Source organism: Physeter macrocephalus, chromosome 21 (assembly GCF_002837175.3).
Source record: "Physeter macrocephalus isolate SW-GA chromosome 21, ASM283717v5, whole genome shotgun sequence".
Taxonomy (NCBI): Eukaryota; Metazoa; Chordata; class Mammalia; order Artiodactyla; family Physeteridae; genus Physeter; species Physeter macrocephalus.
Window position 1 is genome coordinate 8,638,129 of NC_041234.1, and position 14,048 is coordinate 8,652,176.

General features: G+C 43.5%; 1 protein-coding gene across 4 annotated transcripts in view; it reads left to right on the forward strand.

Moving 5' to 3' along the window:
- The first annotated feature begins 349 nt into the window (after positions 1 to 349).
- POLA1 (DNA polymerase alpha 1, catalytic subunit) overlaps positions 350 to 14,048 on the forward strand; it is a 299,996-nt gene continuing 286,297 nt past the window's right edge. For all 4 annotated transcript variants that reach the window (XM_007107041.4, XM_007107040.4, XM_028482923.2 and 1 more), the window contains exons 1-4: positions 350 to 423; positions 5,339 to 5,463; positions 9,316 to 9,412; positions 10,645 to 10,725. In XM_007107041.4, coding sequence (XP_007107103.2) covers positions 381 to 423; positions 5,339 to 5,463; positions 9,316 to 9,412; positions 10,645 to 10,725 — 346 coding nt within the window. In that variant the 5' untranslated portion in view covers positions 350 to 380. The remainder of the gene's footprint in view (positions 424 to 5,338; positions 5,464 to 9,315; positions 9,413 to 10,644; positions 10,726 to 14,048) is intronic.

Below are 14,048 nucleotides of genomic sequence, written 5' to 3' on the forward strand. Positions count from 1 at the left end.
TCTCGGAAAATCAACCCTCAGAACCAGAAAGCTCCTACTCCAAGGGGCCCAAATCTTTTCCCATTAGCATGGGTGCGCCTGCGCAGCGAGTCTCCAGGAGGCTCTTTTCCAGCGCCCGACCGCTTTCTTTTTCTGCTCTCCACGGCCTCCCCCGCCTCTCGCTGTTTTCCCTAAGGGGTCATCATGGGGCGCCAAACGCGCGCCCGCGGGAAGGCCGGGGGCGGGGCGCTGCGCGGCGCGGCGCGGCGAGGCACGTCAGTGGCCTTCCGGGCGGAAGTCCGCAGCCTCCGGAGCTGCTGATTGGCTTTCTGGGTGGCGCCTGTGTCGGCCTCCGCGCCAGTTTCGGGCTGGTTGGCGCGGAATCGGAAGACTCCGGGACCATGGCGCCCGTGCACGGCGGTGACTGCGAGCTGCGGGCGAGCGGTGAGAGATGATCCCGCGTGCGGGGTCCCCAGTTGGGAGTGCGGAGACTGTGGCATGATTGCGGGTGGTGGGGGCTCTGTTTTATTTTTTTCTTAGGGAGGCGCACGCCCGGGTTGACCCGCGGGTCTCTTTGGGTGCGGACCTCGGACGTCCAGGACTGGAACCTGTGAGGCCTCGGATAGGTCTTCTTCGCAGGGCTGTTGGGTCCTGGCAAACCCGAGCAACCCCCTGCGGGGCTTTTTGTTTGGGAGGCTGCCTCACCTCTATCACTGCGGGTCTCCTCACTTGGCTGCCTTTCTTTTTATTTCTTTTCGTGAATCTCATTCCACGTGCTGGGCACATCTTCATGAGACTGGCCCGGGTGGGGCACAGTATTGGCCGAAAGTATTTCATTGCTCCCGCCCCAGGTGTCCGCTTGGGGGTTGGGACGGAAGGGATGTGCGCCCTTCCCTTGATAGAAACTAATGGGAAGATTGTTACACATCTAAGCAGGAAAGAAAGCTGTAAGTGTATCACCTGAAGATACAAACGCGTTTTGTCTTTGTAGGTAATGGATTTCTACTTTATGCATTAACAATTTTTTTTTCAAATTCTATGGAAAGTTCTTCAAGTGCCGCACAGAAATAGTGTTCACAATCTAGTCATCTCAGGTGAAGCTTCTAAAAAAAAAGTATCAGTTCAGCATTTCGGGTGCCTTGTATATTCCTCCGTTTTCAGTGGTAATATTCTATTTCCAAAAATAGAATACAAAAATGCAAATGGATTTGTCTGATTTCTGAGTTTTGAGCAGTGTGCAACTAAAGTGTGACTTCACTTCAGTGAACTTCCAACTTAAAATTAGGTGCTTCACTCTCTCAACTCAAGCATCACATCTCCTGTCACTCAAATACATCATAATGAGAACTTGCTTCCTAATCAGTTTCCTTTGCATTCACCTAGTCGTGAATCACAGATTTCAATTTGTTCTTCTAGCCTTTCGCTTTTTAAGACAATTTGTTTTGGAGAGCCGACTAGCCTGAATTACAAATGGGATGTGGGATGTGAGTATGTGAACAGTCTTTGCAGCCCTACCATCAGTGATATGTCACTAAGCCCTTTCTTCACCCTAAAAACTACGTTCTCCGTGAACATCAAGAAATCACTCTTTGGAGGACGTCGTGCAATCTTGAGATCCCTCTTAAGTCATGGTGTTGATGAGTGGCTGGGGACTTGTGACTGGAATTTTTCCTTTCCAGCCGACTTGGAAAGATTGTTACCTGAAAGACTGTTGCAGGCTTGTGTGTGTCTGCCTTGGGGGATGGTGGGGGTACTCCAGGTCGTAATTTTGAACCAAATATTTAAACTTTGGTAACTGGATTTTTTTCATGCTTTTTTTTTTTTTTTTTTTTTTTGCTAACTTACCTACTTGAAGCATTGGAGACATATTCCATAAAGGAAAATTTAGGCCTTTTTTCTCCTTAAGTATTAGAAGATGGGGTGGCTGTGAAAAGTTGAAAGGTCTATAACTAGCTGTTACTGTATATGGAAATGGATAGGGGAGAGTTTAATGATTAAAAAAAGCAGGTACAGTGGTTCATTAAGCAAATATTCATTATGTACCTACGAGGTATAGGCATTCTATCAGGCTCTGGTGTTAACAGTGGTAGGTAAGCTGGACATGGTTTTTCTCTTTATGGAGTTGAGATGGTAAGCATGTAATTATATGCAGTGCTATATTGGGGCTTCCCTGAGAAAACGGCTTTGCTTTATTTTTGTTTTCTAGAAGCTAGACCATGTTAGTGCTAAGTGTGGGGTGTTGGCATATGTGTGTGTGACTACCCTGCATCTGTACACACACACACACACACACACACACACACACACACACACACACACACACACACACACATTAAGTGAGCTCCTGTATTGCTGAGTACAAAGTAAGCCAAGCATCTTCATTTAATCCTTAACAGCTTTATGAAGCAGACATGATTATCCCCATTTCACATATGAGGACCCTGAGGCTCTGCATTAGAGTCCTTAGGTGTAGGCTACAGGAACCAACTCTAGTTGATTTGACTCGAAAAGGAATTTATCTGAAGGATATTGTGGTGTTCACAAACTCCGGAGAGCCAGTCGGAGGGCAGCTTAGCTAGGAACAGTGGTTAAAATCATGCCACAAAACTGGTCCATTGAGGAGGTTGTTGCCAACCATGGCCAAGTACTTGAAGTTAGAGCCTTCAAGTACCTTGGGACATTGCTGGCACTGTTGTTCCAGGTACTCAATCCTCCTGTAGCTGTTGCTACTTCTAGAATCTTCCATTAGCCGTCCCCCTTTCCTTGTCAGACTAGCTTCTGATTTAAAGTCTGAGCAGGTGTTCATAATTGGAGGGCCTGTTTTATATGCCCATGCCCTAGCTGTAAGGGCATAAGGGAGGGGGGACTTCACAGATCCTGATGCTGGGCAGCTTAAAAAACAACAAGACACCTGGCCACTGTAGCTCAGAGAGGTTAACTGGTTGTCTCATGTCACCCAGTAAGTGGCAGAGCCTGGCTGTGCCGCTTCCTCCTAATCTCCTGTTCTCCCACTCACTCTACGCTCTCATGTCCAGCTTACCTTCCACATTGACTTCCTCTCGGTTTCTGAATACACCTTGCGTTTTCATTCCTTTGTAATTTGGCTCATGCCTTTTCCTTTGCTTGTGCCCCTTTGTTACCCTGTACTCTGATAGTGAAATTCTACTCTTTCTGTGTTGGAAACCTCCCCTGTGAAGCCTTCTCTGATTTCCCAGGCAAAATTAATGGCTCTCTTTTCTACATTTCCTCAATACTGGCTTCCTACCTCTAATATGGCACCATCTTTATATGATGGTGGGAGCCTCAGGTCTTTTTGCTTTCCTTGACTGGGAGCCCCTTGAGGACCGGCAACTCTGTCCTATTTGTAATTGTACCCCAAACCCTTAGAGTGGCACATCGTTGCCTGTGGAATATGTCTTTTTGAAAACCTATGGATTTTGTCAGGATAATCTGACAAAGGAGTCAAGGGAGTCTTGAAGGGAATACACTGAGGGCACCTTTTCACTCTCAGTGGTCATGTTCCATAATCTCCAAAACCTTTTCGTGTAGGCCTGCTCACGATTTTTTGAAATCATTTGAGTGACACCCAAGATTTTGTGGCTGTCATCATTAAGTACCTGCATTCCTTAATGCCTTTCTGAAAATGGATTTAAAAGTCAAATGTGAAAGTCAAACAATAGGCTGAGATGTTATAAAGAGAGATTCCATTTCCAGAAAGCTAGAAAAAAAAATCTCTAATTATGCCTCACCTTTAAGATACAGTTTTCAACAGTTTATTGCCAGCACTTGGTACATGTTCTGTAAATTGCATCTTCTATATCAAACAGCTGAATGTTGTTATGAATGTTCCAGGGGGGTTGGAGCTTTTAGGATGCCTGTTATCAATACTTCTCCTTTTCTGTGCTTACTACTTTTTATAAAATAATTAGCGCCAAATACAATACAGTACTCAATTTCACAGACATAGGTGGCAGTCGTGCTGAGCCTCAACTCATCGCTGGCAGGCGGCACTGTCTTGCTTGGCTTGGGTATTCATCAGCTGGCATATGAAAGTCTTCATTCTATGGATGAAATCTTTTCAGTACGTGTGTGAGGTGGTCCGTTTATGATGACCCAAAGTGTGAGTAATTCAGAAGTTGAATGGCTGACCACTGGGGCTCTCTGGTACTTCAGTAATTTTCCACGAAACACATTTTAATCTTTGTAATCTTTCACCTCATCCTCTAATGTCATAACCAACTGCATGAGGCCTGGAAATCAGTGGTGGAATCAAGAATCTCCTCAGAGCCACCTTTGTTAAATTCTCCCAACCCCCAATTTATCCTTCATTTGGAATTCCAGACACTTTATCTGTACCTGTTAGGGCATGTGTTACTTCTAAAAATTATTTTAGAGTTAGTTGCTACTTACAGGCATATCTCCCTTTATTGTGCTTCACAGATACTGCTTTTTTTTTTTTTTTTTTTTTTTAAACAAATTGAAGATTGTGACATCCCTGCATCGGGCAAGTCTGTTGGTGCCATTTTCCCAACAGCCTTTGCTTATTACTTCATGTCCCTGTGTTAACATTATTTTGGTAATTCTCACTTTTCAAATTTTTCATTATTATATTTGTTATGGTGATCTGTAATCAGGGATCTTGGATGTTACTGCAACTCACTGAAGGCTCAGATGATGGTTAGCGTTTTTACCAGTAAAGTATTTTTAAAGACATGATGCTTTTGCATACTTAATAGACTACAGTATAGTGTAAACATAACCCTTATATGCCCTGGGAAACCAAAAAAAAAAAAATTCGTGTGACTAACTTTATTGTGATATTCACTTTATGGGTCTTGGTCTGGAACTGACCCCTCAGTATCTCTGAGGTCTGCCAGGTATCTCCCAGGTCAGACTGTAAATTCTGTGTCTGTGGGCCCTGTCTTTTTTATCTTTGTGTCTCTCCCAGCGCCTGGTACTTTGCAAAGAGCAGGTGCTCCTCAAAGCCTTTCAAATGTTGATTAAGAGAATACAAAGTGAATTGTCCCTTTTATAACCACTTAACGGCCTGCCATTTCCCTGGGAAAGGTTGTGGACTAACGGCTGATCTCCCTTTAGTGTCTCCAGGGGATATCAGTTGAATTTGGAATTTTTCTCTTTTTGGAGGAAAAAAATAACAGTTGCTTCAGTTGGAAATTTCTGAAGAGCCACAGGAGCTGCAGATTCAGCCATGAGCTTGTGAATTATTTCCATTATAAAAAGTATCCATTTGTATAACATTAAACTTGTATATTACTATTGGCTAAAAACTGTTGCTTTGTTTTTGAGGGAAGATGGCTGACAATTTTGTACATTTCATGTAAATTTGGCTTCTTTTCAGCTGTGTCAGATTCAGGGAGTTTTGTAGCTTCTCGATCCCGGAGAGAGAAGAAATCAAAGAAAGGGCGACAGGAAGCTCTGGAAAGACTGAAAAGGGCTAAAGCTGGTGAGAAGTATAAATATGAAGTAAGTAACCATTTTTCTGGGCTTTTTCTCCTGTGCTTCACCTAATTCATAGCCTGTAGATAATCTCAGGTCATGACCTTTGTCACTGATTAGAAATATGCATATATTTCAAGCTTCTTATAATAGAAATTTCTTAATATCAAACATATGGGCATGAGGTAGATTTACAGGTTATGGGACACTACTCAACTCTTAAAGTTCCTATGAGGCACCTTACAGATGCTTTTAAAATTAGTAAGCACACTGCATCTCTGCCAAGTTCCATAGCTTCGCTGAGGGAACTTAGAGATGCTTTTACTTTACTCATAAGGTATTGAGCAGTCTAGCCGAGCACTGCTGCTCCTTGGAGAGAATTGTTGTTCCTAATCTCATATGCAAGGGGAGCGTGGTAGGGACTTGGACCTTCCCTCTGCTGTGTCCTGCGTGTAGGATTGAATGTGATGCCCTTTTGGCTCTTTTCCTGTACCCACTGTCGATGCCCTGCAGGTAGAAAAGCAGAGTGGCTACCATCTGCACAACATTGTCTAGCTTCACATTGAGGGCACTCCCTGAGGATCTTAACTGCCTCAGGGCTGGAAAGTGATTAATATGAGAAAATAATAATAACAACAACAACAATAGCAACCAATGCAGTTTTTCAGCTAACACTGTTCTAAGTGCTTTTACAAATATGTTCATTTATTTAATCCTTCCAATGCCGTATAAAGTTAGATACTATGATTAACAGCATTTCGCAAGGGAGGTATCTGAGGTCACAGTGGCAGAGCCTTGATTGGAACCCAGGCAGCCTGGCTTCAGAATGTGCCTGTTTAGCCATGGCCTATTCTGTATTGGGCTAGTAAGCAAGTAGAAGAGGATTTTTGTCATTTGGCACCATTCATTCAAGTTAAGGGAGTCAACCAGATCATAAAGGGTTGCTAAAAGGATTACAGTAAAGCAAGAGTAAAGCATTTTTAATGTAGGTACTTCTATAAAGGAGTTCTGTGGGGCATTTCAGATGTTGACACATTGTGACTGATTTCCCATTAATCACTGATGTTAATGGCATGGCTTTAAGAGTTCAAGCTGAGCAGTAGCAGTGTTTTTAGAGATTGAGTCAAAATGACTTTTTAACTGAAAATGAATATTTAAAATAGTTTTCCGGTGTCTTTTTTTTTTTTTTTTTTTTTTTGTACGCGGGCCTCTCACTGTTGTGGCCTCTCCCGTTGCGGAGCACAGGCTCCGGACACACAGGCTCAGCAGCCATGGCTCACAGGCCCAGCCGCTCCGCGGCATGTGGGATCTTCCCGGACGGGGGCACGAACCCGTGTCCCCTGCATCGGCAGGCGGACTCTCAACCACTGTGCCACCAGGGAAGCCCTCGGTGTCTTTTGATAGTATATAAATGCTTAAACGAGAGACACAGTATGCATAATAGACTTAAGCCAACAAAGCTGACTTTGCCAGTTCCCCCTCCCCTCAAAAAGAAAGTTGGTCAGGGGCTTCCCTGGTGGCGCAGTGGTTGAGAATCTGCCTGCCGATGCAGGGGACACGGGTTCGAGCCCTGGTCTGGGAAGATCCCACATGCCGCGGAGCAACTAGGCCCGTGAGCCACAACTACTGAGCCTGCGCGTCTGGAGCCTGTGCTCCGCACCTAGAGAGGCCGTGATAGTGAGAGGCCCGTGCACCACAATGAAGAGTGGCCCCCGCTCACCGCAACTAGAGAAAGCCTTTGCACAGCAACGAAGACCCAACACAGCCAAAAATAAATAAATAAATAAATAAAAATTTATTAAAAAAAAAAAAAGAAAGTTGGTCAGTACAGTCATTTTAATTAGACTAGTTTGTGTTTGGGTTGTCAAAAAACTTAATTTGGGGTCTTCCCTGGTGGCACAGTGGTTGGGAGTCCACCTGCCGATGTAGGGAATGCGGGTTTGTGACCTGGTCCGGGAGGATCCCACGTGCCGCAGAGCGGCTGGGCCCGTGAGCCGTGGCCGCTGGGCCTGCGCGTCTGGAGCCTGTGCTCCGCAACGGGAGAGGCCACAGCAGTGAGAGGCCAGCATACCGGGGGAAAAAAAAAACAACTTAATTTGGTCGGGCAGGTAATTTCTGTCACCACACGATCAAAGGCCAAATCAGTATTTGCCAGTGATCCCTGTCGAGTAGATTAAACCGGAGGTAAAAACTAAGCTTAATCCTGTAATTACTATAAGCCCGGTAGGTGTGGCAGAAATCCAGTCAACTCCACCCATCAGGCTCTCAAAGCTCTGTGTCCAGGCGTTTTTTCCTAGAGTCTTAGCTCTTCAGATGGAGTTGGTCATTTCCTCCAGTCCCCCCTTGAAAAGGCAGAACTCTAAAGAGAAAGGGGAGTTTTTAACGAGGTATCTTTAAGTTCTTGCTAACCAGCCCACCAAATTCTAAATTTATAAAAAAAAAAAAAAGAAAGTTGGTCAGTACAGTCATTTTAATTAGACTAGTTTGTGTTTGGGTTGTCAAAAAACTTAATTTGGGGTCTTCCCTGGTGGCACAGTGGTTGGGAGTCCACCTGCCGATGTAGGGAATGCGGGTTTGTGACCTGGTCCGGGAGGATCCCACGTGCCGCAGAGCGGCTGGGCCCGTGAGCCGTGGCCGCTGGGCCAGAGCGGCTGGGCCCGTGAGCCGTGGCCGCTGGGCCTGCGCGTCTGGAGCCTGTGCTCCGCAACGGGAGAGGCCACAGCAGTGAGAGGCCAGCATACCGGGGGAAAAAAAAAACAACTTAATTTGGTCGGGCAGGTAATTTCTGTCACCACACGATCAAAGGCCAAATCAGTATTTGCCAGTGATCCCTGTCGAGTAGATTAAACCGGAGGTAAAAACTAAGCTTAATCCTGTAATTACTATAAGCCCGGTAGGTGTGGCAGAAATCCAGTCAACTCCACCCATCAGGCTCTCAAAGCTCTGTGTCCAGGCGTTTTTTCCTAGAGTCTTAGCTCTTCAGATGGAGTTGGTCATTTCCTCCAGTCCCCCCTTGAAAAGGCAGAACTCTAAAGAGAAAGGGGAGTTTTTAACGAGGTATCTTTAAGTTCTTGCTAACCAGCCCACCAAATTCTCATCTGGGAGATGGGAGCCTGCCAATTTCCCACTGCAGTGGTGTGCATCTATGCTGTCTGTTGCTTTAACTGTGCTGAGGTGGTCTGCTCTGTTCAGGCCAGTAGTTTGTGGTGTTCTGGCCTTCTGGCGGTCGGGCAACCCATGTGATCGCAGGCCTTGCCATTCTCTCTGCACTTGCCCTCACTTTTTAAGACCTGAAAATGGTGGGGAATCAGTGGTAATACAAATAGGGATCACTCAAAAACCATTTCTAGTGTACCCGTAGAATATAGTGTGTGTTTTGCTGATTTTTGGAGGGGGATGGATGGGGGAGATTTTCCTTTTGAATTACATTTGGTTGGTTGAACAGTTATTAAGATTATTGTCTATTTGTGGAGCACCATCAGCTAGTGGAGAGGGAGGTGGCTTGTCTTACAGGTTTGCCAAGTACAGGAGAAACCAGTCTCAAAATTACAAGTGACTAATCCCCAAAGCAGCTAATGAAGAATTGGCTATAATTCAGTTTGTTTTTTATGAAGTAGATGAGTAATTGCTGGTGTGACAAGTATATTATGCTAATGGAATCGTTTAATATCTTATGTTAACACCCACCTAAAAGGAATACTAAGTTAATTGATGTCTATTTAAGGAAAATCCTGCAGTGGTGTTGAATGTCAGAACTCATGATTTGGTTGCAGCTACTCCTTCAGGCTGCCATTCCACTTTGAATTTGACAATTTTTTCATCAGAATTGTTTAACACTTTCACTCCACTTGAAGCTTTCTCAAACTTGTATGATGGCAGGTAGAGGACTTCACAAGTGTTTATGAAGAAGTTGATGAGGAACAGTACTCGAAGCTGGTCCAGGCCCGCCAGGATGACGACTGGATCGTGGATGATGGTATGTGGGAAGAAACCGCCTGCCAGGCACTGTTATCACTTGCTTTTCGTAGCTTCTCACTTGGTGGAGTTGCTGCTTTGCTTGGGCAGATGTAAGGCGCTAACTTAAGGTCATACCTTTGGTTTGGGTTTTCCTCAAATGCATGATTTGAGGGTGTGGAATCAGAACAATAGGAAGTTTATTGAGGGACATTTGGGAGAAGCCAGGCACATACCTCAGGCTATAGTATAAATCCTCCAGGAAATGACTGTAGGAATTGGAAGGAACCTGTGGGCTATCCCCATGTGATGGGGCGTAGGAAAACTATCTCACAGAATGGCTGTGAGGATTACAGGAGACTGTACTCGTGAAGAGTAACTTCAGCAGGGGCCCCGGGCAGAGGCTGGTCCCCATGTTCTTACAGCCCTTGTGGAAAGCTCGATGGTTCCTGTTTGTGGGATTTGACTTCTTGGGCGTGTGAGTGCTGACCGTGGAGCAGAGGGAGGGGGGTGTAGACTGTGCCTGCTTCTATATTTTTGTTCCTACTTCTGTAATTGAATTCAGCTATATTGCCAGCTTTCCAGCTTCAGTAGTTGTGGCGCACGGGCTTAGTTGCTCTGCGGCATGTGGGATCTTCCCAGACCAGGGATCGAACTCGTGTCTCCTGCATTGGCAGGCGGATTCTTAACCCCACTGCACCACCAGGGAAGCCCGACTTCTGGGGATCTTGATTCTTTTACTTTTTATTCTTCTGGTAGAGTAGAAGTACTGTAAAGCATCCTATTGTGGCAAACTTTGATCCTATGGGCCAAATGATTACCTTAGTTCACCTAGATAGGCATAGTATACAGTTGATCCTTGAACAATATGGGTTTGAACTGCCTGGGTCCACTTGTATGTGGATATTTTTCAGTAGTAAATACTACAGTACTGCATGGTCCATGGTTGGTTGAATCCGCAGATTTGGAAGAACTGTGGATACTGATGGCTGACTGTAAGTTATGTGTGGATTAACCCCCAGGTTGTTCAAGGGTCAATTGTATATCCTTTGGTTTTGACTCAGAAAACCTGTGTGGGTGCTGTGTTTCATCTGACTTCTGGTTGAACAGGATTCTGCTGCACTTAAAAATGGCCTGAGCCAGGAGAACCTCTGAGTGGGTATAAAAGGGTTTTTTAAAATCTTTTTGTCATGGCTAAAATATTATTGGCCAATTTTAGAAATTTGATCCCGATATTAAATTTTGTTCCTGCAGATGGTATTGGCTATGTGGAGGATGGCCGAGAGATTTTTGATGATGACCTTGAAGATCATGCCCTTGATTCCCATGAGAAAGGTATCTGCATTTTGAGATATACAGAATTGTCTAAAATTTCAGATGACTTGGTACTTTGACACAGTTTCTTTAAGGAAAAAGGACCCACCACAATTGTTTTTCAGTATAGAAGATGTTCTAATGTTGACAGAAGCGTAGTTATGTAGAAAATTAAACGCAACAAGCGTAAACAAAGAGGAAATGAAGTATCATATCTCTCTTATCCAAAGAGTTTAGTCTTACTTATTTTCGAACTTTTAGTCCTTTGGTCATTTTAGACTTGCTAATTTTGAGGGCTGCAAGAATTGATGTCTTTTCATTCCTACTGAAGTGACATACTTAGAATTTTAGCTCTTTGATAGAAGTACAGTACAATAACAAGGTTTAGAACTTCTGTCGACTTGCTTTGTTTAATTGAAATTTAAAATGATATGAATGTATGTGTCATATTTTCTTAGCTACACAGTCATTGGCAAAAAATTTTTTTTGAGTGAACAAGCCTGATTTAGTTCCTGTAAAATGAGAGGGGAAAATTCCCTTCAGTGTTTGTTTTTTTGGTTTAGTTCATTATTACCACCAAGTGGTAGATCACTGGTCAGCGCTCTGTGGCCCACTTATGGCCAGTTTGTTTATGGCCCACTTACGGCCGGTTTATTTTTGAACACCTTTATTGAGACATAATTAGCATACCATACAATTCCCATATTTAAAGTGAACATTTCAGTGGCTTTCAGTGTAAGTTACAGTAGTACAGCCATCACCACAATCAATTTCACTACCCCAGAAGGAAATCATACCTGTTAACTATATAGCCCTCAAGCTAAGAATGGCTTTTACATTTTTAAAGTGTGTGTAAAAAAAAGAAAAATTCAAAGAAGAATATGCAACAGCTTAAGAGACGTGTGTGGCCACAAAGCCTAAAATCTGTGCTCTCTTACCCTTTTCAGAAAGTCTGCATCTTAATTTGTAGATTATTAACATTTTACAACATTTGTTTACTTTGTCCCTCTTCCCCTTTCCCAGACACATACATGCAGACTTTGTTTTTGGTGAATTTATTGAAAGTAAGTTGTAGACATGCTTCAGCGGTGATATCCTAAGAAAAAGGGTTCTTGTCTTTTTAGTCACAGTACCATTCTCAGGATATTATCTAAGATTTTGTCCATATTAAGATTTCCCCAGTTAGCCCAATAATGTCTTTTATAACTGTTTTTAAAAATGCAGTGTCCACTTGGCTTTTCATGTCTCTTTAGTCTTATTTAGTATAGAGCAGCACCATCCCTCCTTCGTCCCCCTCTGGCCCAATGTCTTTCATGACATTGACATTTTTAAAGGGACCAGGGAATTCCCTGGGGGTCCAGTGGTTAGGACTCTGTGCTTTCACTGCCGAGGGTGTGGGTTCGATCTCTGGTCGGGGAACTAAGATCCTGGCAAGCCATGTTGTGTGGCCAAAAATAAAATTAAAAAAAAACCAAAAAACCAGGCTGGTTGTTTTGTTGAATGTCCCACAACCTGGGATTTGCCTGATTGTGTTTTTTGTGCTTAGAGTCAGGTTAAATATTTTGACAGAAATAAAATTTAGATGAACTTGTGTCCTTGCCACTCATATCAGGGACCCATAAGGTCAGCTTGTCCCATTACTAGTGAAAAGAAGTTTGATCTCTTGGTTTAAGATGATGTTTGTCAGATCTCTTCCTTGTGAAGCTACCTTTCCACCTTTGTAATTAATGGAAATAGGGGTGATAATTTGAGACAGTGTGTGTATCCCTTTTACCCAGTGCTTTCAGCCTCTACTGATGATCCTTACCCGTTTTTGTTTTTTTTTTTTTTTTTTTTTTTTTGGTCATGCCGTGCAGCTTGCGGGATCTTAGTTCCCCAACCAGTGATTGAACCCGGCCCAGCAGTGAGAGTGCCGAGTCCTAACCACTGGACTGCCAGGGAATTCTCTTTCCTCTCCTTTTTAAAATTAGCATTTCAAACTCATGGATTTAAATAAAAGTGCTGTGACAGTTCAGTATCCATTATCATCGTTTTTTCTGTTTGCTGTGCAAATCGCCACAAATTTGGCAGTGGGAGACCCTTTGAGCTGTGGCTTTTCTTTCCTTTTGACATGGTCTCATCAGTCTTTGAGCATTTCCTTGCTTTCTGGGCCAACAAGATGTTCCAGGTTCTCCTTGGGTGATTCCTGTCCTAGACCTGGAATCAACCATTTCTTCCAAGAATCATGGTTCCTTTTAGTAGAGAATGGTAGCAGATCTGGGGAAGGGATGTGCTCATTGCTACTGGGATGTAATGGTTTCTAGGCCCTTTCAGTGAACAGAGCTAGGAGATTATATATACATGTATGCTGTGAACTCATACGGATACATTCGATTCAAGTGTAAAACCACAGGGTACTTCATTTGCCCAATCTATATTTGTATTTCGCTTCACCCTCAGTGAAAACCCTTGTCTTCTAAAATATACTCAGAATAATTTTGGGAATTTTAGAATTACTAAACCCATACCTCTAGCAACAACCCTTCTAAGTAAAGTTTACAATTTCTTTGCTGTTTTAAAAATTTTTTTTTGGCCGCACTGCACGGTATGGGGAACTTCCCCCACCAGGGGTTGAACCCGTGACCCCTGCAGTGGAATCACGGAGTTTTAACTACTGGACCACCAGGGTAGTCCTCTTTGCAGTTTTATTTGTTCTTGGCATATATCCTACTGAGGGTGTATGGTGATGGTATTGTGTTTAGAAGCTATATGAAGTAATTGTTTTCTGTGTGCTGTAGTATCAGTTTACTACACAGGTTCATTTGTTTTTGCTTGTGTTTGAATTTAGGCTTTAAAAAATATCCTTTTTTATGGGGCTTCCCTGGTGGCGCAGTGGTTGGGAGTCTGCCTGCCGATGCAGGGGAACCGGGTTCGCGCCCCGGTCTGGGAGGATCCCACATGCCGCGGAGTGGCTGGGCCCGTGAGCTATGGCCGCTGAGCCTGCGCGTCCGGAGCCTGTGCTCCGCAACGGGAGAGGCCACAAAAAAGGGAAACCTGCAAAACAAAAAAAAAAAAAAAAAAAAATCCTTTTTTTTTCCTTTTGTTTTAATTTTAGTTTTTGACTATTGTAAAACATTTTTATGGCTTAAAAATCAAAATGATATTCAAGAAATAGACTAGATAACTTTTACTCTCACCTCTATGCTTTCTACTTCATTTCTCCCCATCTCCATAGGTAACCATTTTTATTACTTTCTAATTATCCTTCTTGTGTTCCCTTTTACAAAAAATTAAGGGTGTATATGTTTTTTTCATGTGGGTTGTTATTCATTCATTCATGAGTTAAATTATGTGGATCATCTTCC